Source organism: Plectropomus leopardus, chromosome 5 (genome assembly GCF_008729295.1).
Source record: "Plectropomus leopardus isolate mb chromosome 5, YSFRI_Pleo_2.0, whole genome shotgun sequence".
Classification (NCBI taxonomy): domain Eukaryota; kingdom Metazoa; phylum Chordata; class Actinopteri; order Perciformes; family Serranidae; genus Plectropomus; species Plectropomus leopardus.
The window spans coordinates 13697832-13724696 of NC_056467.1; the positions used below are offsets into that span (position 1 = coordinate 13697832).

The 26865-nt window shown below is 39.7% G+C and overlaps 3 protein-coding genes across 5 annotated transcripts; 2 read left to right on the plus strand and 1 right to left on the minus strand.

Moving 5' to 3' along the window:
• Positions 1–45: 45 nt before the first annotated feature.
• Positions 46–2188, minus strand: lrrc51 (leucine rich repeat containing 51). The gene is made up of 6 exons (XM_042486001.1): positions 2148–2188; positions 1992–2034; positions 1669–1747; positions 1113–1318; positions 858–1006; positions 46–237 (listed from the first exon to the last, which is right to left on the minus strand). Exons 2-6 carry the CDS (start codon positions 2028–2030, stop codon positions 102–104), a joined length of 609 nt encoding a protein of 202 aa, XP_042341935.1. The 5' UTR covers positions 2031–2034; positions 2148–2188; the 3' UTR covers positions 46–101.
• A 444-nt stretch (positions 2189–2632) lies between these two features.
• Positions 2633–17970, plus strand: numa1 (nuclear mitotic apparatus protein 1). 3 transcript variants are annotated; one of them, XM_042486788.1, is made up of 25 exons: positions 2633–2723; positions 3019–3091; positions 3199–3284; positions 3460–3533; positions 4053–4141; positions 4225–4302; positions 4455–4548; positions 4695–4851; positions 5313–5452; positions 5669–5780; positions 6191–6308; positions 6531–6671; positions 6890–7003; positions 7135–11001; positions 11213–11422; positions 11558–11745; positions 12190–12327; positions 12816–12921; positions 13376–13574; positions 14677–14813; positions 15033–15326; positions 15609–15704; positions 15825–16079; positions 17544–17590; positions 17850–17916. In XM_042486788.1, exons 2-25 carry the CDS (start codon positions 3053–3055, stop codon positions 17851–17853), a joined length of 6783 nt encoding a protein of 2260 aa, XP_042342722.1. In that variant the 5' UTR covers positions 2633–2723; positions 3019–3052; the 3' UTR covers positions 17854–17916. The 3 variants fall into 3 exon arrangements, with proteins under 3 accessions (XP_042342722.1, XP_042342723.1, XP_042342724.1); XM_042486789.1 differs by having other exon boundaries at positions 12816–12897; XM_042486790.1 differs by lacking the exon at positions 17544–17590 and having other exon boundaries at positions 17850–17970.
• A 615-nt stretch (positions 17971–18585) lies between these two features.
• On the plus strand, positions 18586–26460 carry nlrc3l (NLR family, CARD domain containing 3-like). The gene is made up of 12 exons (XM_042487055.1): positions 18586–18921; positions 19309–19497; positions 20744–20836; positions 21303–21477; positions 22336–22483; positions 22638–22730; positions 23276–23628; positions 23722–23928; positions 24164–24339; positions 24560–24833; positions 25010–25225; positions 25415–26460. The coding sequence occupies exons 1-12, from the start codon at positions 18896–18898 to the stop codon at positions 25808–25810; spliced, it is 2346 nt and encodes a 781-aa protein (XP_042342989.1). The 5' UTR covers positions 18586–18895; the 3' UTR covers positions 25811–26460.
• The last annotated feature ends 405 nt before the right edge of the window (positions 26461–26865 follow it).

Consider the following 26865-nt stretch of genomic DNA (forward strand, 5'->3'; position numbering starts at 1 on the left):
CAACATATTTAAAGTTGTAGAGGTTTTCCAGTAGTGGTCGTGGAGCACAGGATATTTGGTGAAACTATCATTTCAACATCGTGATGAAGACCTGCGAGTTGTCACTGAAGAGTCTCCTTGCCGCTTCTGCTGCGGTTGTTGCTGTGATGCCAAATCTTCGCCATGACTCGCTCCTGGTTGGTCACGGCACTGAAGTCCATCGTCTTTAATCGAGGCAGAGCAGAAATCACACGATTCCTACATGCAAACAAACACACTATCATGCATGTGCACTAAATAGTTTTGATTCAGTTTGTGTGTGAACATGTATGAGATTTTTGAAAGTAGACCTTATCTTCACTTTACTGGTGATACACATATGCTATACTAAATACAGTTCAATCAAAAAGATGCACTGTTTATGAGAAAACAGTTAATTGGAATAGACTTTCAACCTGCAGCCCCTCTGTATGTGTTTGTGCCTGTAACTCTGTGTTGCTAAGCAGAGTGGGATATGTACTGAAATACGAGCTTGCTCTGATTTTCAGCACCTGTTATGAAGTTATGCACCTACGTGCTTGCCAAGCATTTGGGTCACACAGAGACACACTCACAATTTAATTGCACTCTTGTAGCATAAGAGTGAACTTTCACTCTGCACATAAGATGTTCATGACACTATGAAGTGCTGACTTTGTATTTAGTTGTGTTCTGTACTTGGCAAACTACCAGAAGTTGTGTGGTGCTTATTGTTGCTATGCATATTCACATTCAGCTTTTCTAAAGAATCACCAAATAATGGCCAAGCAGTAAGCATTCTTCAGCTAAACCGAATGTGTGTGGTTGTGTTTGGGGTACATTTGAATGAAAGTTTCCACCTGTAAGCCTTGTTGGTTTCTATGACATTGCCGTGTAGAGTGATGGTGTGGAGATGTGGTAGCATGCCCAGCTTGTCCACCTCTGACAGAATAAAAATGCTGTTGCCGTGTAGATATAACACACGCAGTTCACGCAGCTCGCACAAAACCTGGAACACATGCACATACATAGACACATGGTGTACTGTGAGAGAAAGACAGCTAAGCCACTGTGAAAGCAAACATGTGAGCAAGCTGTGAAGAGAGGAAGCTTACTTGATCTATGTGCGAGATTTTGTTGAAGGAAAGGTCCAGCCAGGCGAGCTGTGACGGCTCAGCCAGGAAGTGGTTAACAGTCCTCTGGAGGTCATGAATGTCAGTGATGTTGTTGTTGTTGAGACGAAGGGAGCAGCTTAGGTACTTCATCTGCGAATTTCTTTTTAAAGGCCGCAGAGAGCTGCTTGGTTCCTCTGCCCATGTGTCTGAGAAAACAAATAAAAAAGAAATTAAGGGGAGGGAATTATCCACCTGCAAGCAGGTTTGAAAAGCATGTTTTAAATTAAAAAAAACCCACCAAAACTCCAAATCACACCATTTGCCATGGCCATAAATTGTGAAACAAGATTATTTATGTATTTTATTGAGGAGGGAGGGCTATGAAGCTCAAGTAATTGGTCAAATGGTCATGATATATGATCATGATATATAAACTAAAGTTTAAATTATATTCGAACCTAGTCAGCCACCACCCTGATCTGATAAATAAAGTCTCTATATGAAAAAGTACCATATGGAGGCTGAAAACCCTTAGAGGAATATAATAGTGTACTACCTGACAGACTGCTGATGTGTTTAAAAGATAAATCCACTGGAGCTCCATACATATTCACACCTGTAATCGAGTCGCTCACCTGTGGGAGGACAGTAACGTCATGGTGAATTACTGCTGGGCAAACTAACCCACTTATCATCAAATACCAGTAATTTAATCACACTGTTTTAAAACACAACACAAAAGCTCTATTTTAATAAATTCACTGACGGTAAGGTTTTGGTATTGCTATAAACCATATGGTATAGATCTAAACAAGTATAAATTGTCCATTTCGGTCCGATATGTCAATTACGTGGTGACAACAAATATGATAGACTTACCAACGAACTAGGGTAAGGTATGATGGCAAAGCTGGGCATTTACCTGTGGAAGAGACAACAACGCGTTTCCAAGGAAACAAACAGGTACATTATGGGATTTGTAGGATTTAAACGTTATCAATGTGGATTAAGATGAAAGTACTCTTGCTAACATACTTTCAGAACAATCTGAACATTTGATGAGTAAATGTGATGTACACATGCTCACAGTGAATAACTTTTTAATTAAAACTGTGTCTTTACGGCTAAACGGGACTTGCTTACTTGAAACGCATTAAAATTTATTGCGGCGTACACCGAAAGTCAGTCTGGTTAGCGGAGTTGGAAGTCGGCACCAACAGTAAAATGAATTTGACCCGCTGCCTGACCGATGCTGACGCAAATTTAAAAAAAAAAAAAAAAAAAGAAAAACATACAAATTAATAAACAAACAAACAAACAAACGTGCAATAATTAACAAGTGGTTGCATGTATTTATCCGTCCCCGCGCACCAAGCGCACCGATGAATATAACGAGCGTTCACCTAACGTCCGGTTTTTGAACCAATCAACTGCGTCTATTGTTCCACGCGTCGACATGTGAAAGCGGATTGGCTGGTTCAATCTTCAGCAGCCCGATTTGAATTTTGTCTGGTCTCGCATGGGAGTGTTTATTTCGTAGCACAAGGAGCAGTTGCATTTCTTTTTAGAGGACGAAGGACGACTAAATGCAATAGAAAAAAAGACGCAAAGGTGAGTGTTTTCTTGAAAGCAACATATTTACTACTGTTGCTGTTGTAGATTTAACTAAAGCTCGCTAAGTCACTGTTAGCGTCATGTTAACGTTACATTAAATTAACCGACGTACACGACATTTGGTTAACACTGTTTTAGTGTCACGAAGTTAAGGAAGGCATAACTTTATCCTTAGTTTAGCAGGTTTTGTATGAAATATGTCAACGTTAATAGCACTGTTAAGTTAATACATGCTTATTTGTTAGCTTCACACCGCTAACGTTAGCATACGCTTTGTTTTGTTCGCCTCTAGGTTTAAATCCCTTGAAAATAAAGGGGCGACCAAGATGGCGATTAACTTGGGTGTTAAGGCTCTGCTCGGCTGGGTAAGTTGTTAAGTTGTCTATACTGCAAATGTTTTAATTGCAGCAAAGCTTATTCACCATATAGATGCAGTTTCATTGAACAAACCTGTCAAACTGTCGTTTTGCAGGTCAACACCATAAAACTTTCCGACCAGGAACTAACAATTGGTGATTTACAAGATGGGACAATCTTGCTAAAAGTTGTTCAAACGCTGTAAGTTGGAGCAATGTGTTGAAATGCTTGTGTAAACACTAGAAGGTCAGTGACTGACTACTGAACTACATTTTAAACATGCTTCTTCTGTAGTGGGCTCAGGATCGTGTATAGATGCTCATTTCCCTGGAGTAAACCTCCTTTTTATTGTTATTTCATCTTTTTGTCGTTTCAGGAAAAAGGAATCAAAGTTCTGTTTCAGTAATTCTGTTGAGGACCGATTCAAGATAATTGCAGATTTTTTGGAAAGTGAGTTTTGCTACTCTTCTTTTGAAATATCTAAAGATATTGCTTAAGTGTGAATTTCAAGGCTTCTATTTACTGAAAATGTATCATACCGTTTCAGCATATTGCTGGACCTTTCCTTTCCCCTGCTTCTAGTTTTTTTTTCTTTCCAAAGAAAGGCTTACCATGTCTCAGACCTTCAGTATCACTGTACTGTCTGTATGTAGATGAAAGTGATATTGGTTTTGACATCAGGCTGCACAGTATTTTTAAGAATGCCTGTGTCAGTGCTCAGAGTAAGGCATATTTTTCTCTGACATGTTATGATTGGAAATTTCAAATGTGTTGTACCTTTGACCACACCCCGCCTTGCTATTGGGTGTGGTCTGAAGTGTGCACTGTTGCACCTGTAAAAATGCCAGACAGAAAAGTCTGAATGTTAAGAACAAACCCTGACATTTCTTAAGTTACTCAGGCAGATAGATGTTGAATACTGCGCTCCTTTGAGAATAACTTATCCCTATCCTTTTTGTTTTTTATTAGGGGATTGCAGATATAGTGCAGCCAAAGGAACTACATTATCTTGGGACAACATTAGAGATGGCGTCAACCTCACAGTTGAAATTGCAAAGGTACAAGATAAAGAATAATAAATAAATCTCCATACAGACATTAACAAAGGGCAATTTTGACTCATTCTTTGTGGTACCACCAGGTGCTTTTGTTGCTTGTCTACCATGACATAATGAACGACCGCTGCACTCTGACGAACATGTTGGAATGTGAGGTGGAGGTGAGAGGAAAACTGTTTTTTTTCTGATTTGCTACTAATGGTCATGTTTCCACCACTTAGATACATTACATTTCATTCATACATCATGTGTTGTACCATGCCAGTATTGAATTGTGAGACAAGTTATATACATACCCTTTTTTATCTGTTAGCAAGAGATAGCACACCTAACTGGTTCCTTTGTGATGGAGAGCGATGGCTGCGTTTATCTGAGTGATGGACTTGATGCCTATCTGACAAGGAAACGTAAGTCACCAATCTATAATATTTTCCATTCCCTCATGAAATGCAATATTAAGAAACATTAGTGTCATACAAACAACACACTGCTGTATACTACAGTTGGCTTTGAAATGCAGGCGCAAAAACTTATATTTCTTTATCAATTTCAGGTTTGCCTGTACGCTGTGAAATCTTTCGATCAGCGACCACCTCGACATCAAATGCGTCGACTATGTCCTCGTTCTCAGACGACGAGTCCCCTGTCTTCCATCGCAAAAAGAAAATCACATTTGTGGACATGCAAACTGTGGCTTCCTCCTCAGTCAGGTACCAGTGTGGATTTGAATATATCCAACACAATGATCATCATAGTCATCAAAAGTGAATCAGGCAATTTTAGGGGAACAGTTAATTCAAAGCTTGGTTTGGGTATTGATCTATCAAACCTTTTTTACGAGCCATATTTCACTTAAGTGTCTCCCTTGAAACACCCCTAGAAAACAAGTAGTGAAATGAGCTTTGTTGGTATTATTTTGAATAAAAACACGTAGTTTGGTTTTATATGCACATTAAAACATTTTGATCAAACATGCTTTGCTAAACCTGCTGTAACTACAATTTATGTTCTTACACTGTAACAAAATGACTAACTTTATAGGGTTGTATTTCATCAAAATATTAAAACTGTCTACTACACTTCATATCCATTTCTGCATGCAAGTCCATGGGATGTTGATGTAATTTGACTGTAATTCTTTAGCCTGCCTGATCTGCTTTTATTCCCACAGCAAATCTCCTCTGCAAGATATAATGAACACACCCAAATTTCAGCTGAGGAAAATGCAAAGACAGATGATCAAGGAGAGAGACTACAGAGATGGGTTGGAAAGGGAGCTGGCCAGCAAGCTAGCACTCATTGCAGAGAGAGGTACTACATCTAAGTGGTTGTGTTTTGATAAAAATATTGTTTGTTAGGTTGCTAAAAGAAAGGGGTAAAACTTTGTGTGTGTTGGCATTACTGTTTATTTTACAAGTAATGTTTAACAAACTGGGTGTGTTCTGTTAAAGTGCCACTGAAAATGTGCATAATATCTGTTTTTGTTTCTTTTCTCTTCAAACTAATACTTGTTCTATTTTTGTTCAGAGTCTCATATTAATCAGCTGCAGTACCGCCTGGATAAGATGAAAGAAGAGCAGGGTGATCAGGAACAGGTCATCACACAGCAAATCAATGAGTTTGAAACCAAGAACAACATGTAAGTACCCAAAGACAGGGACCTTTTTACTCTAAGGCATATTCATGTGCATGACTGAGTTAAAAAAATCATGCATCAAAGATGTTTGTCCAACTTCAGTTAGTGTGTCCATTTAATATTAAAACAGAAAAGACTGAGCTTGTAGCCCATAATTTACAAAGTGTTATTTTATTCAGGCTACTATTACAGTCATATAAAAATGGCAAGTAAAGTTTTTTATTTAATGCGACTCTGTGCTGTAATACAACATGTCTCAGGCTTTCTTTACACAGCTATAAGATAATCTGTAACAACTCACACATTTTGCACAAGAACTATTCCTACCCAAAAGTATCCAAAATGTTAAGAATTTGCTGTAAAATGGCTTTGAAGAAACTGCTTTGCTAACTGTTTCTTTCTTTCTTTCTTAGGTTACAAATGCGTCTTAATGAGATGTTAAAGGAGAATAAAGACCTTAAGTGTAACTCCTCACTTATGGAGCGCAAAGTGGACGAGCTGTCAGACGAGAATGGCCTACTCTTGTCCCAGGTAATGACACATGGCAGTTTCTCTCTGTTAAATGCAGTCTCCTTGTCTTCTCACTTTTGAGGGGATTAACAATCAATAACAGTCATGCAATTTGTACATCCTTAAAAATTCAAGACATTAGCAAACCTTTTTTTCACATTGCATAGAGTCAAGTGTCAATGTTGTAATCAAAACATTTATTTGAAACAGATCATAAAGACTTTGTTTTCAATATGTTTGCAGGTGAGAACAGTGTCGTCACAACTGGCCATCTTTGAGTCAGAAGTTGGCAGGCTGACAGAAACCCAAGTATCTGCTCAGGAGGAGTGGGGAAGGAAAACAGGCCACCTACAATCTGAACTTAACCAAGCTACTTCTCAAAAGGTAAATACACTCTCACAGTAGATGTTGCATCAGCAACTACTTTTGATGTGTTAAATTTCTGTATGATTTTGATTGTACCCACTCTAACTAAACTAAAAATAACAAAAAATAAAGTAATATTGAGTTTTTTGTTGATTGGAGTCAGTCATTATTCTCTCTATTATTCTGATTTCTATGTAAAGGGGAGTTGATGTGTTATGCCCATCTTTGTTTCTCAGGAGCTATTGACTGAACAAATTCAGATCCTCCAGGGAAAGATTTCCTGTTTGGAGGATGAAATAAGCAGGGCCACCAAGGAAGAAGTAGGGGAGAATATGGGTCCAGTAATGGAGGTAAAGTTCATGATTCTGTATAAAAGCTGAATTTAGAAATTTTTATTAATCAAATATTAAGTCTGCCCCTTCTCAACCTTTTAAGTCTATTTTGTATTGGGCAGTTTCTAATTTTGTTGCCTTATTTCCAGAGAGAAATGTTGGACAGTTTGAAGAATGAGCTGGAGAGCACATCTTGCGCCCTGAAAAAGGCTGAGATGGACATTCAGACCAAAACACAACAACTGGCAGAATATCAACAAGAAATTATGCAACAGAAAGAGCTTCTGAAGCAACAGGAGTCCCAAACTGAAGAAATTCTTCAAGCCAAGGATGACCTTTTAGACAAACTGCAAAAGGAGATCACTGAGCAGAGAACAGTCCTTCTTCAACTTGAGCAAGCTGAGCAGCAGAAAAATGAGCAAATGACCAGACTCCAACAGCATATTGCTGCTTGTGAGGAAGAAATCGAAAAACTAAAGGAAATTAAGGAAGAGAAAGAGTACCTTCTTCGGCAGACTGAAGAAAATTTGAAAGACCTCGAGACTAAAATATCTGCTGCCAGTTCCCTCTTGGCTGATAAAGACCAACAAATTAAAAGTCTTAAAGAAGAAGTCGACATTCTTACAGGTGAAACCAGAAACAGCAAAAATGAAATCCATGCCAAAGAGGAAATGCTTGCCAAATTACTTCTGGAGAAGTCTAATGAGCAAGACATTTTTCAGAATAAAATCCAGACCTTAACTGTCCAAGTGGAAGACCTTAGCTCATCTCTCAAACAGGCTGAGCAGGAAATTCAACTTAAGCAAGACCAACTGACCAAAACCCAACAGGAAAATGTTCAACAAAGGGAGGCACTCCAACAACAGATTGTGACCTGTCGAGAGGAAATTCAGAAGTTAAAAGAAGAGATAGAGGTAAAAAATGAGCAGCTTGTTTTTCTAAACAATGACAACTCTCGGCGGTCTGAATTGATGGAGCAAGAGATAACAGGTCTGAAAGGCCAACTTGAAACTCTGAATCACTCTCTCAGAAAGGCTGAGGACCAAGTTAAGGCTCAGGAGGTTATGCTTACAAAACAGGAGCAGCAAAGTGCTCATCAGACCGAGATCCTGCAACAACAACTGTCTGCATCTGAGGAGAGGGTAAGGAGCATGAAGGAGCAGATCCAGACTAAAGAGGATCAGATGGACGTGTTGATAAATCAGAGTTCAGAGCAGTCAGAACTACTACATCAAGAGCTACAAGATTTGAAGAAAAAGGTTGAGTCTCTCAGTTCCTCGCTGAATAATGCAGAGGAGAAGCTACAATCCAAGGAAAATCTGTTTGCTGAACTGCAACTACAGAGCACTCAGGATATGGAGGGTCTCCAGACGCAGATGTTGGCATCTCAAGATGAGGTGAAGAGGCTCCATGCAGAGATTCATGCTAAGGAGGAGCAATTAATTCTGCTCAAGACTGAGGCCTCTACACACTCTGAATTGCTACAGCAAGAGATTGAAAGTCTTAATAAACAAATTAATACTATGAGCAATTCCCTTCAGATTGCCAACGACCAGGCCCAAGCCAAAGAAGATTTGATGGCCAAGCAGAAGCAGGAGAGCACTTTGGAGATTGAGGCACTGGGAGAGCACAGTGCGGCTCTTCAGGAGGAGGTTAATCGGCTGAAGGAGGAGATCCAAACTAAAGAGGACAAGGTAAATTTGCTAAAGGCTGAGAGCTGCAAAGAGTCAGAAGTGCTGCAGGAGGAGATCCAAACTTTAAACGACAAAGTACAAACTTTGAATGAATCCCTGAAGACTGCAGTAGAACAGGTTCAGGCTAAAGAAACCCTGCTGACTCAAAAGGAGCTGGAGATTTCTCAGGAAAAAGAGAAATTTCAAAACATGACAACAAACTCTGAAAAAGAGATTCGAGGCCTTAAGGAGCAGATCCAGACTAAAGAGGATCAGATGGATGTGCTGAAAAGGCAAAGTTCAGAGCAGTCAGAACTACTTCATCTAGAGCTACAAGATTTGAAGAAACAGGTTGAGTCTCTCAGTTCCTCGCTGAATAATGCAGAGGAGAAGCTACAATCCAAGGAAAATCTGTTTGCTGAACTGCAACTACAGAGCACTCAGGATATGGAGGGTCTCCAGACGCAGATGTTGGCATCTCAAGATGAGGTGAAGAGGCTCCATGCAGAGATTCATGCTAAGGAAGAGCAATTAATTCTGCTCAAGACTGAGGCCTCTGCACACTCTGAATTGCTACAGCAAGAGATTGAAAGTCTTAATAAACAAATAAATACTATGAGCAATTCCCTTCAGATTGCCAACGACCAGGCCCAAGCCAAAGAAGATTTGTTGGCCAAGCAGAAGCAGGAGAGCACTTTGGAGATTGAGGCACTGGGAGAGCACAGTGTGGCTCTTCAGGAGGAGGTTAATCGGCTGAAGGAGGAAATCCAGACAAAAGAGGGTGAGATGAACCTGTTGAAGGCTGAGAGCTGCAAAGAGTCAGAAGTGCTGCAGGAGGAGATCCAAACTTTAAACGACCAAGTACAAACTTTGAATGAATCCCTGAAGACTGCAGTAGAACAGGTTCAGGCTAAAGAAAACCTGCTGACTCAAAAGGAGCTGGAGATTTCTCAGGAAAAAGAGAAATTTCAAAACATGACGACAAACTCTGAAGAGGAAATACAGGGGCTTAAGGAGCAGATCCAGACTAAAGAGGAACAGCTGATCATACTAGAAAAGGACGGCTGCATGCATTCTGACATGCTACAGCAAGAGATTGAATCTCTAAAAAATCAACTCACTACTGCAGGTGACTCTCTCACAAAGGCTGAGGAGAGGATTCAGACTCAGCTGGATATGCTCACAAAACATGAACAGGACAGTTCTCATCAGAGGGAGCTTCTACAGCAGCAACTGTCTGCTTCTCAGGAAGAGGTGAGGAAGATGAAAGAGGAGGTCAGAGCTAAAGAGGAACAGATGGTACTGCTGACGACTGACAACTCAGAACAGTCGGATTTTCTTAATCAGGAGATCCAAAGTTTGAAGACGCAGGTGGAGAGTCTTGGCTCCTCATTGAGGAAGGCTGAGGATGATATACAATCCAAGCAAGGTCTGTTGGCTCAACAGGAACAAGAAAATAATCAACAGAGGGAAACTCTCCAAAACCTACAGGAGAAAGTCAAACAAGTACAGATTCTGCATAAAGAGATTTCTTCATGCGAAGAAGAGAATCAAAAGCTTAAACAATCTCAGACTGAGAAAGAAAGCCTCCTTCTCAAGGCTGAGGATAAGCTGCAGACACTCCAGACAGAACTGACTGCAGTAAACACACTTATAACTGATAAAGACCGAACTTTGGATACTCTTAGAGAGGAGGTAGCTGCTCAAGCTTACTTTGTTCAACAAGCCAAAGAGGAAGCTGAAGTCAATGAGAAGATGCTGGCTGAGATGAAGGAAGAGCACTCCAACCAAACAGATGTGCTTCAACAAGAGATCCAGGATCTGAAAAGTGAATTGGAAACCACATCTCTGAATCTTCTGACCAAAGAGAAGATGTTAATTGAAACTCAGAGGGAGTCTGCTGAACAGATAGACCTCCTCCAGCGGCAGCTTGCCTCAGTAAATACAGAGCTGAACCAACACAAAGAGACAAAAGCTGCAGAGCTCAAACTGAAAGAGGCTGCAGATGTTGCCACTTTTAGGGAAAAGGAGTCTCTTTTTAAGGAGAAGGAAGTGCTCATGGCCAGGATACTCCAGGCAGAAAAGAATCAGAAAGCTCTGGAAAAACAACTTGAAGGCATGGTCCTTGAGAAGGAGAGACTTGCACAAGCCAAGCAGGCCATAGAGAGAGAAAACATTGCCTCTCATAAACTGGAATCTTTGCTACAGCAGGATCTGGAAACATTGAAAATGGAGAAAGAGATATTCCTGAAAGAAAAATCCAAAGAAACAGAGACTCTGAAGAGAGATCTGCAGGAACAGCTCACGGCTAAATCGGAGGCTGTAGAACACTACAAGGCACAGGTTGGTGTGACCATAAACACTTTTCAGTTTTACTATTTGTATCTATTCATATCAAATTTGTTTTCAGTCAGATATGATTGATTTGATTTATTTTCTTTCTGCTTGTTACTTAGTGATTGCACCACAGTTTCATGTGCATACTTGTTTGGTTCTTTTGTTTGATGTTAGATCAGTAGTCTGAGATTCATGTTTCATTATCACAATCCCGCAGATGGAGAAGGCGATGAGTCATTACAACGGCAAAAAGCAGCTTCTCCAGGAAAGCCAAGAGGAGGTGGCTGAGCTCAAGCTTTCCTTAGAGGTTAAAGAGCGTGAAGTAAACGCTACCACCATGGAAAACAAACTTCTTCAAATGGATTTGGACAAGGCCCAAACCAGTGAGAAGGCTCTTTTGAACAAGGTGGCCAGTTTGGAGGCACAGGTTGGTATCAAATTTTTATGCATGAAGAGAACTGAATCATTTCTCTAAGTCAGCTGTTTAAAAAAATAAGGAAACTTTTATAGTTCAAAGACAAACTGTAAATTACTGCTCATCTCTGTATCTGCTTACCTTTAGCTGGCCTTTGCAGACCGAAACCTGCGGGTACAAAATAAGATTCGTGGTAATGAAGGAAGTACAGAGTCAGGTTACTTGGAGGTTCGCAATGCACACTCAAGTGTTCACACTACTGCAGAAGTGAAGAGAGCCGTGAGCTCCGACAGCCTGGACCAGAGTTCTCTGGAGGACTCTCTGAACACTGCAAGGTAAAACAAATCTCAGATATTACATCTTTTATTGCTGCAGATATCTCATAACGTGCAGTCAATTCATAATGTGATGAAAAAAGTGTGCCATCTTTGGGTTCCTAACAGCTCAAATGTCTTTTAGCTTTCCTCCCACAATTTTTCCAATCAAAAGTTAAAAATTTAAACATTTCGTCTCCAGCTTATTACCTTTTTGAGATTGTGATTTTGGACCATATAAATAAAATTTACTTGACCTGATATTTTCCTAACCAAGGAGTTCCCATTGCCCTAATTGTATTCCTAAACGTTAGCCTTTTACCCTGCACTTTTTCCGTGCTCCAACAAAGTAATCGAAGAAGAAATAAAATTTGAGAAAAGCACCACAGCTAGAAAAATCTTACATCAGAGGTGTTGATTTGTTGTGACTGTAATGTCTTATAGTCCTGTTTATTAATTTCACAGGAAACTTTCTGCACCTGATGAGTCAAGCACACCACTTGTTCGCAGTTCAGAGCGCTTGGCAGCCAAACGCCGGGGCCTAAAGGCTGAGTCCCTGGAAACGCTATACTTTACACCTATAAACACCAGACAGATCAACAGGTATGTCTCACTGTAGCTAATCGTGGAATTTCACAGAGTAGCCACCTGTAGGAGGTTTTTTCAGTGTGAACACCCTTAACTAATTTACAGTGTTTAGTAAAATAATTGTAGATGTGAGTGTCTTTGAATTACTAACCTTAACTTAGCCTTTCTTGCACTTCATTTCATTGTAAATATCACAAGTGGTTTATAAGATTCAGATAGTTTGAGTTATGTTGATTTTCCAGTTGTATTCCTGAGAGTTTGTTTTGTAATTTTTAGCAAGATGCTCTTTGAAACAAGTCAAAATTATTTTATTATTCTGAACCTAGTTCACCACTAGTCAACTTGCTTGTATAAAAAAAATCCAGTAATTCGCTATTTTCGCCCCCCAAATTCCCTTGGTAATTCTCCTTTCAACTATCCCGATTTAATTGAAACCAAAACCACTATTTTTTTCCTGCATACTCTTCTATTGAGATCCTTGTTTTCTTTTTCACTCGCCTTAGGACCAGCACAGAGCACAACATGGAACTGGATTCAGCTCGTAAAAATCCAACTTCATCTGTTAAACGACGCAGAACCACGCAGGTTATTAATATCACCATGACCAAGGTGGAGGAAACTCACTTGCACACTTATTGCATGTTTTGCATGTTCGCAGTAACATACACACAGTTGAAGGTGCTACATTTGAATAACCACTATATAGTTTAATAACTACAGCAGTTTCTGTCTCACTGTTTTTAAAATACTGTCATTATTATGATAATATTCAATTATTTGTGCATTTTGAGAGTTCAGCTCGTTCTTTAATTCAACTCTTAATTGTTTGATACTATATTTTTTCTTTAACATTTTCATCCTAGTTTTAAACCATCTTACTATAACAAATGTTAACTGTCGAGCCTTCAGGTTGTTGGGAGCTCTGCTCTGCTCTCAGTACACCTCAGCAGAGTAAAAGTGCATTCAAATAGCTGAACTCAAATGTTTTACATTTCAAAGCATCTTCGCACTTCCTCTGCAGTGTTATTGTGGCTGTAAGTGACTGTTGAATTATGATCCGTAGAAAACCCCGGGTGGTGGTGAACATGATGAGACTTTCTACAGTCTGGCCCCAGCTCACTCCCAGCCAAACCTGTCCAGCGCCCACTCTGCACGACCCGTGTCTATGGAGCTCTTTGACACACCTGGAAGAGCGACCAGTGCCGCCAGTAACCAGCTCATCGGCCTTCCGGGGTACCGAAGGAGCACAATGCATTCACAGAGTAAGTAGGTCTCTGGGTAACTCAGGAAGTTGTACTCAAGGGTGACAAATGAAGTGAGGGGGCACACTCGAAAGCATGAAATGACATGCATAGTTTCTACCCACTTGGTAAAACGAAGTCAACAAGCTCTGCTTGTTATGGGTAACGGTAGAGCAAGGGCTGTGACTAACAATTGTTTTTGTTATCTATTAGTCTGCAAACTGTCATAATCTATCAATCCTTTCTAAGGAAGAACGGGACTAGAGCTCACTGACCAGTTTAATTGTGCCAACAGACTAATGTTTCAACACTACTGTGTCTTCATGGTGTTAAAACATTAGTCTGTTTGCACAATTAAAGGCTCTATACTGATCAGTGTGCTCCAGTCCCTTTTTTACTTAGAAAGTCTCTGTCCTTGAGCTCAGGAGCACCTGATGTGGCCATGTCTTTTTGGATGATGCACAGTGAACCCTGTTTAAATTTGTTAATCCTATGACCTTTCAAATGCGAGAATTTGCTGAAGTGCAAGACCAAGGCATTAGCAAACTCTCATATTGGAAAACTTCAAAACGGCACTCTAAGGACTACGACAGTTCCTAGGTCTTGCAATGTAGACACAATAAGATGTGGGTTCTTACAACTATGAAAACATCTCCCCAGTCCTAAAATGTCTATTTTAACAATTCTTAAAAGTTGAACAACTTGGGGATGAGCCCCAGTTTGTAAGTATTTACAGCCTGCCCTGCTGTTATTCTTAGTTGCTCCGTGTAAACCAATGCAGCTAGAAAAGTCAGTGATTTGACTGACAAATTGAGGTCTTACTCTGGGGCTCCTCGAATGATGATTTGAATCAGCAATGCTTATGCCTGGAATACACTGCACGTATGAACGGTGTGTTACGGCAACCTTGCTGAACTGTTTTTTTTTATTGATCTCTGTTATAGATAGAGATTGAAACAGTGATAAAAGGTGGTATACAGTCAATAAAAATTATCAAAACACCATTTTCAACGGCTATTTTATGCTGACAACCACGCACGTCACGCATGTAGTGTGTTCCAGGACGCAGCCCTAGTCAACAACTGAGATTTAACCATTTTTTGTCCCCATTTGTTGTCTTCAGCTGCTGGTACATTCTGTGCAGGGGCAGAAAATGAGCCCGAAGGTGCACCTGAAGATTGGATGAGGATTGCGGAGCTCCAGTCCAGGAACAAGGCCTGCCTTCCTCATCTGAAGAGCAGCTACCCTGTGGAGTCTGAGGTTGGTACAGACACACACTTGCACACACAGTGTACACAACAGGCATACAATCACACATACACATTACAAATATACCTCAGTGATGGTCAAAACAGTAATAAATATGTTAATATAATACACTGGGGATTGTTGTGACACCACTCCAAAAATGTGATTTATACAGTAATCACCAGTTAGTCAAACCCTTAGTTTGACCATGATTTCGTTCTGTTTCTCTAGACCGGCCGTGGAGGTACATTTGCTTTCACAGATGAAGAGCTTCGCACCGGTGACCCATCTGACACAATCCGTCGGGCGTCCATGTTCCCCGGCCAGTTGCAAGAATCTCTTGCCTCCCATCGTTATTCTTTCATGGTAGGACAAACAGGTGTTGCTGCGGGTACGCGTTCTCATCGTCTGTCCTTGATGCCAGGCCAGCTGCCATCAAAAACCGTCAGCGCCTCTCAGCTGAGGAGCCCAAAAGGCACAAAGCGGACTTCATCTACCTTGTCTGTTCATATGACTTCTCCTGAGGTTGGTTTGCATAAGTAATGGAAAGAATATTTTTCTCATCTTATGTTACTTAATATTTCAGCCCGAGTGAAGTGCAATAGATAAATATTTTATAGACTACACATTTTTTTGAGTATCATTCTCCAATACTTGTGGTCAGGCTTTTGTGTTTGGTGCTTATTTCACTGTTGGTCTGAAAGTTAACTCATTACTTGAACGTGAATGTAATAAAAAAATTAGTCTATCTTCTGGAACCCTGTTTGTCTTTTCCTTAACTTGTCTTTTCTTGTCTCCATCTGACAGAAAAAGGTGAAAGCCAGCTGTTTCCCTCGTCCACTCACCCCCAAAAATAAGAACTTGCTCAGTGAACCTTTCAGCTCTCACCCTGCCCGCACTCCGGTGAGTATAACATTTGCACACTCGTCGAATTTTCTGTTCACTTGAAAACAGACAACAAAATACATTTATTTATAATGTCTGCATGCTTCTCTAATTGTTTCACTTGTATTATTCTCTCAGGCTGATCGGAGGCAGTCTATGATGTTCACTATCGACAACACGCCTAAAAACAGCAACTACCTTAAGAAAGGCCTGAACAAACTACGGGGCTCCACTCGCAAATCTCCAGGCAAAAGTTTAAAGAAGTCGCCTGGAGTGTCATCTGCTCGCAAGGGCCAGGAAAACATTCGTACAGGGAATTCCCGCACAGGAGTGGTTCGAGCAGACAGAGCTGGCAGCTTGAAGTCTCCTGGACTGACGGCCAGTGCTCGCAAGGTAATCACACACACAGACGAATCAATTTAGTTTAACAGGGCACACTTAAATATTATTTTAACGTACCCAGTCTGTCTGCAATTAAAAAAAAAAACTGCCTATACTGCTTGTTGTGTAGTAGCAAGGGTGTGGAAATCTGTTAAATGCAGTGCAGGCGGCATTTGAGGCATGCAGGTATGACGTAGGATCTTTATAATCTAAAGGCGGCTCATTTCCTTGCTGTTAAACTTAAGTTTAAACTAAGCCTAGTCTATCCTGGTCTTAAAGAAAACACTCAGTCAAAACTGAGCACAAATTAATTTATAGGGTTAAGTATTTTCCTAAAAAAATTGCATTTTTAATCATAACATTTTTCAATAACCAAATTTCATCTTACATACTGCTGAAATGCTTGTACCGTGGGTTATGGACTTTGCACATTATCCTAGAAGACATGGGAACTCACTAAATTAAAGCTGCGTAAAGTTAATCTAATCAACTAATTGCTACATTAAACTAAATCAAACAGCAGAAGCAAGTAGTTGTTATTCTGCAGTAAACTTTAATTTCAGCAAATTTTTTTTTAAATAATTCAGACCTATGCATTTACATTGCACTGTTACTGGCTCAGTTATTTTACAGTAATGGTTTTGACCTTTGCTGTCCACAGAAATACAAGATAATTAACGTGTAATCTATTTTTCACATGAAGTCATACAACATAAGTAAGATGTGATCCTTACTGCTCCTTCAGCTTGTGGATTTCAGTTAGGTCCTTTCTTTCTGTTTTAATATTGTAGCCTGCTGCTTTAGAACTGCCCATGTTTCCAGATGGTTTCTGGTTGGCGAATGATATAAGTTGATTCAACTGTAGTTTGGGGTACAGTTGCTTTTGTTTTGCAAATTAAATCCCTCATAAGTGATGTTGACGGGAGTGTCCTGGAACATGCTTCAGACTCTGTTTGGCTCAATCTGTTTGTCACTTGAGGCATGGGTAGTAGTTAGCTTTCATATAATGACCTCAGCAAGACAGCTTCATAAAGCTGCCTCTCAGCGGTGTATTGCAGTGATCCAGAGTGTTTACTCCTCTTGTAGCACAGAACAGGAACAGGACAGCACCTCACATTCCCACTGCCACAGCAGTCCTCATTCACCATAAAGCACATGCCCCGTTTTTCCTCACCAAAGCCCTCTGCTCTGTCGGCGTATAGAAAAAGAGTCCCCTGTTAGTGCTGTCCAGGACTAATTTTGGTTAACCGAAGGATTTTACATTTCCTGATATCCTGTTGAAAACTGATGCAGGCATTGAGGTCATCCACTTTATTATTCAATGCTTGCAAGTGTACCCGATGAACTGGTAACGCTCCACATATTGGTACTAGTTAAGGAAGATCACGTGTGGGTGTCACTCATTATTGATCCAGCTAATGAAGCAAAACGTTGCTTGAATGTATTATGTCTTTACATCTCAGTAACTGTTCACAGGAGCGTGTGTCGATAAAGGGAGAAAATCTTGCTGGAAGTCTTAAAAGGTCAATTTTAATTCATTGTAATTTAGTTGATGGGTGTTGGCTTCCTCACACAGGTTGTTGGTTCTCAGGTTTTGCCATCATAACTCACGGTGTGTTCATTTTGTACAACAACAGGGGGGCTCACATCTATCTGTCACACAACACTTGAAACTAACAGCATGTGACTTCAGCTTTTACAAAGTAATCTTTATTGAACTATGTTTGTTTTTGAGATTTTGTTTTACCTGATTTTTTCATCTATTTATTTTTTAACCCACAGATGATGAGCAGGATGAAGGTGTGAGGACTGCCTCCCAAATATGTGTTATGACGGTCTACAGATCTATTTGATCATCATTTTTTTTCATCTTTTCATAATTTCACTTTTAAGGTTTTCCTTCGGGGCTCTTTTACAATCTCTTTGTATCATATTTACGTGTTTGTCAATAAAAATATTTTAAATGACACTGGGAAAGTCTGCTGTTTGAGCCCCCTGTGCAGCTTATAGACAGTTCAGGTAATCATTTGAGTGAGATTCACTTCAGATTGAGGACATGATTTCATGACAAATCTATACAGGCATGGAAACAGTCAGACCATATTGCTGCAAACATAGCTGGATTTTTCACAGAGGTTCCTCACTAAACTGCATATTCTCCCACATCCTGCCCTATGAATAAAAAAACTCTAACCCTAACTCCCTCCATGGTGCTTAAAAATTGTTTGATGTGCCTCCTCCATCTAGCATCGCCCCCTCTCCTTTTATAAATAATGAACACTTTCTTATAAATTGAAGGTTTTGTTTTTATAAGTATTTAATTTATTATTGACAATAAGGTCCAAAATGTTTACATCACGCAATATAGTTGAACTAGATGAGTTTTTTCACAAATAATTTGTTCATTATTGCGTCCACTGCATGCTTTACATTTTGAGATTATACTTTTATTCTGAAGTGGTCCGGAAGTCGTGCTGTTGCTGTCAGTGTGCACAACCAACACGCACCGACTAGAAACCGAAAGTTGGCTGACTAAAAGAGGAGGAAGCAAATCTAAACGGGCGGTCGGTGAAAAGACCTTACATTTTGTACTTTATTCTGTTCGTATTATTAATTTGCTTGGAAAAGTTAATGTCTAAAACATCCATGTATTCATAAACACATTATGTTATGTTAAGTATTAATGTTAGCAAAGCGACAGCCGTCATCGCACAGTAACGTCAGCGCGGTGGATTCACCTCCTGAATGTAAAGTTGTCACAATAAGTGGGATTTAATCCACCAAAATCTGTCCTAAAACTGCGGCGTGACGCTGTCACCTGCAGGGACATGGACCCGGACACTGAAGTGGAAAGGTGGGTGTTGTCTCATAGCTTTTTGGCAGCGGAGAGGAGTTCCTCTGCCATCTTTAATCCTCTGTCTCTTAAAGAAGCAAAGGTTGTTTATTTCTTGTTCTGTATATAACAAATTCTCATGTACAAACATGTTGATGCTTTAAGATCTTTTTAAGATCTATTAATATGATATGATATGATATGATATGATATGATACATAACATGATATATATATATATATGACTCCAAAAAGGACCATTTTGTATAAGGAGTACTTTTATTTTTCGCAATTTAACTATATTTTTATTATTGCTGTAATATAATACTTTCATGTTTTTGTACTTAAGTAAGGTTTTGAATGCCAGCAAGAAATTATTGGTCTTGCATACTTTTTTTCCCCCCCTCAGGATCTTTAGGCAGGGCCAAGATGATGAGGAGGAGGAGAAGAAGAAGTGGAAGAGGCCACCTTCCAGCTATGGTTCGATGAAGAGTGACAGTGATGAGGAGGAGGAGGAAAATGGAGAAGAGGTTGCCCAGGCCTTCCCTCCCCCGTTTCCTGTGGCACTGCCTGACCCGACAGCTCAGGAGGGGGCAGGGTACTGTGGCTTTCCTAAGCATTTCCTCAAATTTTTTGTATTCTGGCCAGACGACATAAGATAGTGTTTTTTAACACACAGCCCGGGCTGTGCCACCTGGCACCCTATCAAGGCCAAATCTGGTCCCTGATAGGGTGCCAGGTGGCCCCCCAACCATAAAGTGATTCACACTGGTAATTGTTTTTGTACTTTAGGTATACATCAGGTGCCAGAGTGCATAAAACAGCATCAAGAGCTTGTTTATCAAAAAAGGTGTCAGTGGAGGATCCTCCCCAGCCCCCGACCAAAGTCTCGAATTAAGTCCCTATTGACCTAAAATCCTAGAAATATTATAAAATACTAGAAACGTCCTACAATCCTAGAAACGTCTCAATATTCTAGAAATGTCCTAAAACCCGAGAAACCTCCTACAATACTAGAAATGTCCCAAAATCCTAGAAATGTACTAAAATCCTAGCGATGTCATAAAATTCTTTAAACGTTTTAATACTTGAAACATGCTAAAATCCACGAAAAGCCCCAAAATCCAAGAAACGTCCTAAAATCCTAGAAAACTCCTACAACCCTAGAAATGTCCTAAAATTCGAGGTTCTAAAATCCTAAAAAAAATCTGGGCATGTCCTTAAATCTTAGAAACATGTATAGGGGTGTTGAGACCGGCCCCTGGCTTCTTGTTATTTTGAAAAAGTGGTCTCCAAGCAAAACAAGTCTAGTATCTCAGACATGAGGCTTCACATATCAGCCTACAAAACGTCTGCTGTACCCTGGCGGCTGTGACTCTGCACCTGAGCTGGTGTTGGGTTTGTAGAAAGTTCCCTCGAGAAGATTAAGCTTTATGTGTCATAGATATGTGTTAACTAAGTTTCAGGCTGTAGGTGTCAGTGACAACCTTTTCATCAAATGACTATGCACAAGTTTGCTTGCCTTGTTATCAGTTAGGTCGGGTTCAGAGTTGTGCGTTTGTGCATCACTGTCTGCTTATGATGGTGTGAAGTGCATGATGAAGGAAACCAGGGTTGTTCAGGTTTCTCTGCAGGGAAATACAGTGTCACATCAGACAGCTTCATGGACTTTCAGTGCTAATATATTTAAAACTTCTAGCATGTAACAGAAGGATCAAATTGTAAATGCTAAAGTTTTACATTAAGCCATTTTAGTGAAAGGGAGAGGCTGTTTTCAGTCATTTTAAAATTGCTAATATGAGGTTAACCAGATTTTACCAGGTGGTTTTCCCAATTTTTTTCAGGTTGCAGATGATTCGCTCAGAGTCTCCAGAGACCCTCTACACCATGACCACGCAGCAGACCAAAGGACCAGGCGCCCTCGTCATTGACACCAGGTGGAGGAAACTCTCACACAAACACGATCGTCTGTCAAAATTTAGACAATATAAAGCAAAGCAAAAATGATCTACGTTTACTTTCTGCCATTTTGTTGATGTACGTTCATGGCATAATTATATCCATAACATGTCATTAATATATCTGTTAATAATCAGTGAAAATCTGTCCGTTGCTCTCAAATTCACAAATTGCCTCAATATAAACATTTATTTGAACTGATTGATTCTAATTTACTAACTGTTTTTATTTATATGTGAGCACATTTGAAAAATATAGTGTATTTACACAAACATTAAATATACTTTTAAAAGCATCTATCCAAAAATTGATGTTACAAAAGGGGGTTTGCAATTGTATTTTTGCCAATATGATGCATGTAATTTTTTAACATCTCAGTGATCCCTGCACAATATTTGCAGTGCTCGTTTTCAGCGTCCTTCGTTCCTTGCTATTGTCTCTCAGGTCCTCGGATCTGGGGGATTTTTCAGATGAATCTGAGGAGGATGCAGATGAACTTTTGGTTGCTGATTCCCCAGAACCACCTGAGCCTGTTGAACCTGACGATGAAATGCAGAGCGATGAGAGCAGCCAGCCGGGCAGGCTGCACCCAGAGCAGGACCTGCCTCACATATTCAGGGTCTGTGCAGCACAGTTGGTCTGCAATATTTTCTTTTTTTGTTTGTTTCTTGTCATTTTGGACTCAGGACGTTGTTTGACCTAATGATGCATTCTAAGAGTTGTGATTGTGATCCTTTTTTTTTTTAAAAAAAAGTATTTATTGATATCAATAACTTTGCACCAAACGTACAAACATTTATACACACACAAAAAGACAACGTTTTATGCGTAGCATAAATTGAAACAAAAAAATGGAAAAGGGGGGATTGTAAGAGTCTATAAAAGAAAGACAAAAAATAAATCGGTGAAAAATGAATTTTAGAAAATAAATTTTTAAAAAATCTTAGAAAAGGTGAGGGATGCAATATTAACTCTTGTCAGAAGATTTCATATGACTGAAGTGATCTATAAAAGGTTGCCAAATTTCATTTCAAGTTTATCTTCTTGTTTTTTTAGGGAAAATTAAATTTCCATAGTTCCAAGCGTTTTATTACATCATTCATTAGATTTGAATGCGTTGATGCATTTCTCTGTTTCCAGTTGAGTTGGATCAACCTGTGTGCCAGAAGGCAGACAGGTGATAACATGATGTGATCGACTCTATTTTTTATCTTGTTTGGGTCTATAACACCTAAAACCTCCATCATAGTTTAATATGATGGAGGTTAGTTAGTTTAAAAAAATCATCAACCATCCTCATTTATCATATTGTGAAAAAAATATTTAAAGATGAATCAATAATTGTGTCCTTTTGCTAATTGCCATCAGGCTTTTAATAAATAATAGAAACGCAATTGTTATATCTTTACATGGCAAGAATGGTGCCTACATTATTTCTAGAGGGTTTGTGTTTTTATACCTTCTTCTCTGTCTACAGAGTATCCAGAGTATTGTGACACGCCTCACCAAAGAAGAGCTCTTAAAATTTAAGATGCGGTTTTGCCAGTGGGAAACAGCCATAAGCCTGAAACAGGCGATGGAGGGAGACCTTCTTGATTTTGTGGACAGGAGCTTGGAGGTACTTGGTAAGAAAACACAGTTTTTTTTATACTAAAAGTGAAATTCATAGTTTCGAAAATAACAACCTAGCCTTGTTTAGTGCTCAGGGACTTGTATACTGTAAGCGATTGCTAACTATTGTTATTAATGTATTTTTATTGTTAAAATTATGTTCTGCAGGTCAGGAGCATTCTCTATCGCATACAATAAGTACCCTAGAAGGTGTCAACAAGAAAGAAGAGGCGGCTGAACTACAGAATATGTGCGGGAGAGGCAAGTGACTGCCGGTTTTAAACCAACACACAGACTTATGCAAGTGAAATTAGTTTTTTTCTCAAATATTTTAAATAAACTTGAATGTCATGGCTGCATTTTGGAGAAAATTCTGATAGCTTGCATTTCTACTTTCACAAAAAGTTACTTAACAGAACATGGACTGCTTTCTCTATGAATTTAAGTGTGTGTGTAACAGGTCTGAAATCACTCAAAATAGAGAGTTTATATTTTTTCTGCCTAAGGAAAGGTGTAACTAATGCTTTTAGATACCACTTTTCAAAGCAACAATAAAAATGTTGGCGGAGTGAGACTATAACTAGGCACAGAGGTGGTAGTAGTAGCAAAAACATTATTCTCCTAGTCCATGGACAGTTACGTCAGCTGGGCCGTCTTCTTATATTTTATTTTGATTATATATCAATTTTTAATACTAATATATACTAATACTTAATGCTTCCAGCTTTGAATGGAACGCAGCAGGAGACCCAGATTCCAAACCGCATGTAGTTTTCTTACTTTCCTCTTTATCTTTCTCCCGCCAGCGTTGATTCGTTTTCAACTGATGCAGCATTTGATCAGAAAATATGAAGTCATCCACGAGGGGGTTGTTCAAGCTGGGAAGTACAATCGTCTAAATACCATCTATGTTGAGCCCCAGATTTCCACCCGTGGTTATGGAGGAGTTGACCCCTCCCATGAGTTCCTACCCCACCCCCCGTTTCCCCTCCAGGTCCCCTGTGCCGACACCTTTGTTGGCCTGAACAATTTATTCCGACTGCAGACGGATGATGGCAAGCCGGTGAGGACGGTGTTGACCACCGGGATTCCAGGAATTGGCATGTCTGTCTCTGTAGGGAAATTCTGCTTGGATTGGGCGGAAAACCGTGCCAACAAGGTAAATCAATTTTGTAAAGGAGACTTATTATGCTCATTTTCAGGTTCATACATGCTTGCAACCGACAATTTTCTTGTCCATTTTTTTGCTCAGGATCTGCAGTTTGTCATCAAACTCTCATTTCGAACTTTCTGGTACCTGCGAAACCATACCCCTCTTTCAGAGCAGATGTCCATCATGGAGGTGATAGAATATTATTACCCCGAGTTCAAGGACATGAAATACCTGGAGGAAGAGGACTGTAAATTTGTCATCATAATGGAATCGTTAGATTGTTACCAAGCTCCCCTGGACTGGGAGGTATCTCGTCTGCACACACATACACCCGAGACCCATTTACATTTGAAACTGTAAAAAAAATCTAGAACCTGAATTGAAAAGATAACCAGCAACATAAAGTTTAAAATATCTGCATTCGTAACCAGTTTTTGAAGAAGATTGGTGCTCAAGTGAGCAATCCAGGCATGTTTTAAAGGCTACGTACTGATTCTTAATCTCATGAATGACCAGAAATGTCTTTTTTTTTAAATCTCAGAATGCTCCAGTCATAAATGACAATTACACCAAAGCACATCCTGACGTCCTGATTGTAAATATCATCCGAGGTACTGTGCTTCGTGGTGCCCTCGTATGGATCCTGGGGAGGCCGGCGGCTGTCTCACAAATACCATCTCACTTCATAGACGTGGTCACGGAAATACAGGGCTTTAGGTGTGTGTGTCGGGTTTGTGTGCATCAATTTGATGTTTAAATTTTGTATATCTCATTACTGTGTTTGCTTCACCGTGTGTCTAGTTAGTGTAGATCTCATGCTGTAATTTTTTTTTCTTATCTACTTTAATGTTGCTAAAATGGTTAAATTATTTTTTAACCTGTTCCAGTCTGGCCTGTTTCAGTCTAGTTTTATCATTTTGTCCCGTCTTTTCTCCAGTGATGAGATGAAAGATCAGTTCATGACTTCGCGCTTTGACAATGCAGAGCTGGCACCAAAAATTGTGGCACATTACAAGCGCCAACCGACACTCCATATCATCGCTCGACAACCCTTTGTCTGCTGGATGCTTGCCAGAGTGTTCGAGCGCTGCTTTGGCTATCGGGGCTACGGAGTGCACCCCCCCAGGGTGACGCCCTTCTACATCAGCTTTGTGGTCATCCAGACAAATCGCAGGCTGCAGTTCTACTATGGGCAACAGGAAAATGACCTGGTAACGTACCTTCATTCACTATAGCCATCAACTATCATTTTTACAAGTATGAAAATAAAACACTAATTACCGTCTGTATCAGGCTTTCATTTATTTATTGTTCATTTTTACGAGCAGATATTAGAGCTTTAGTTCAGCGTCAGAATTTGTCATTTCAATGTACTGTTTCCTCTCAGAAATGGTCCAATGATGAGAGAGACCTGCTGACAAAGATTGGGAAGATGGCCTTTAAGATGCTGGAGAGGAATACCAGCGTGTTCTTTGAAGAGGACGTGAAGGATTGCGGTCTGAAGTTGACGGAGGTGACGGTGTTTTCTGGCGTGTGCACTGAGCTTCCATTTGGAGGCTCGGATGGGAAGAGGACATACTGCTTTGTACACTTTACCTTTCAGGTAAAACTGCTTTCATAGTCTCAGTATTCCATGAAAACTTTTTTAATGCCGCTGTAATATAATTATAATATGCTGGAAACGTAGTAGTCAACCCGTTAGCCAGTGTAAAGAGTGGTTTATATAATGAGCAGGTTTAGGAACTCCCAAAAGATTAGCCCTAAATTTCACCTCATACCTTCTCTTCTCCAGGAGTTCATGGCCGCGCTGTACGTCTTCATTATGTTTCGCACAGAGTCTAGAAACGTTCTTGACTCTGCGCTGTCGCACAAGCCCAAGTTCTTCACATCCAAGGATCAGTCCAAATCCGCAGTAAGCCTCGTCCAGTGTGCTGTGGCACAAACTCTCGGCTCTCCACTGGGCCACTATGAAATGTTCCTGCGCTTCTTGTGTGGCTTGTTTTCCAAGGACTGCGATGAAAATCAGATGCGTGGGTTTTTTTACCACCGCAGTGTGCCGAAGGTGACTGGTCTGGATGAGGTCCAGCAGCTGCTGGAGCAGACAATACAGACAGCAGAAGAAAACAATAGAGACCGCGTGGGAAACTTGAAGGAGTGCCTTAGAGAATTTATCCAGGAGGATGAGTGAGTCTGGATTAGACTGCATCCGGAAAATTACTTCATATGGACGTGATAGATAAAAGAGAGGTCCAGCCTTATTTTTTTGTCGTAGAATTCATGAACTATCACAAAGTGATGCTCAAACCACTCAACAGAACTCAAACTTGTTCTGGTCTCTTTAGCTTCATGAAAAAAATTCGTGCATAAGAGGTTGGTATAGCTAGGAAACTAAAGAGCCCAATAGTCTGACTTCTATCTCTGCTTTTTCATTATTTGTATGTTTATTTATATCATTAGTTACATTGCTTTTATTAATTTTCTTTCTTTGTTAATTTAATTAAATTTTATTTTATTTTCTGTCATTTACAAATTCTTACCGTACATCTCTAGTCTTCCATTATCACTCTGGCTGCCCTCTGCTCATGAAACAGAATTAAGGACAACGGGTAAAGTTTGAAAACTCTTTGTAAAATAATGAAGTCCTGACTGTTTTCTACTTGTACTATGTATCGGCATATTTTTTCAACAAAACATTTGGGAAGAAATAGTGATGTTATAGTCATATCAGACAAACTAAACTATGTTTATTCTATGCAATTCAGTGCAGTTTATGCAATACTATATTATGTCAGTCATGTCTTACAATGGGCACTATTAAAAATTCATGCATATACTGGATTTTACTCCATCCAGTTGTCATTTTTTATTTAGATATGTTGATTTTTTTAATACATTTGACAAAAGGAGAAATGAACTGTTTCTAGATTTATAAAATGTGAGATGTGATCAAATTTGGAGGAATATGACTTTGTTGATTCACAGTAAGTATTGAGCAGATGTGCGTGACCTGTTTATACACAGATGAAACCATGTGAGTCATCATTAGAGCCAACACACCTCTCAAATATATGGATTGTTTGAAAAATGACCTTAAAGGCTATAAAGAGGAGAGGTCACTTCTCATTTTGTCAATAAGTGGCTCTCGTAGTTAGAGGTGTATGTGAGCTTACACGTGGTATCTGGAAGAAAAGTAATGATAATGAAATCTTAAGTGTATATACATTTGTCTGTTTATATGTCTTT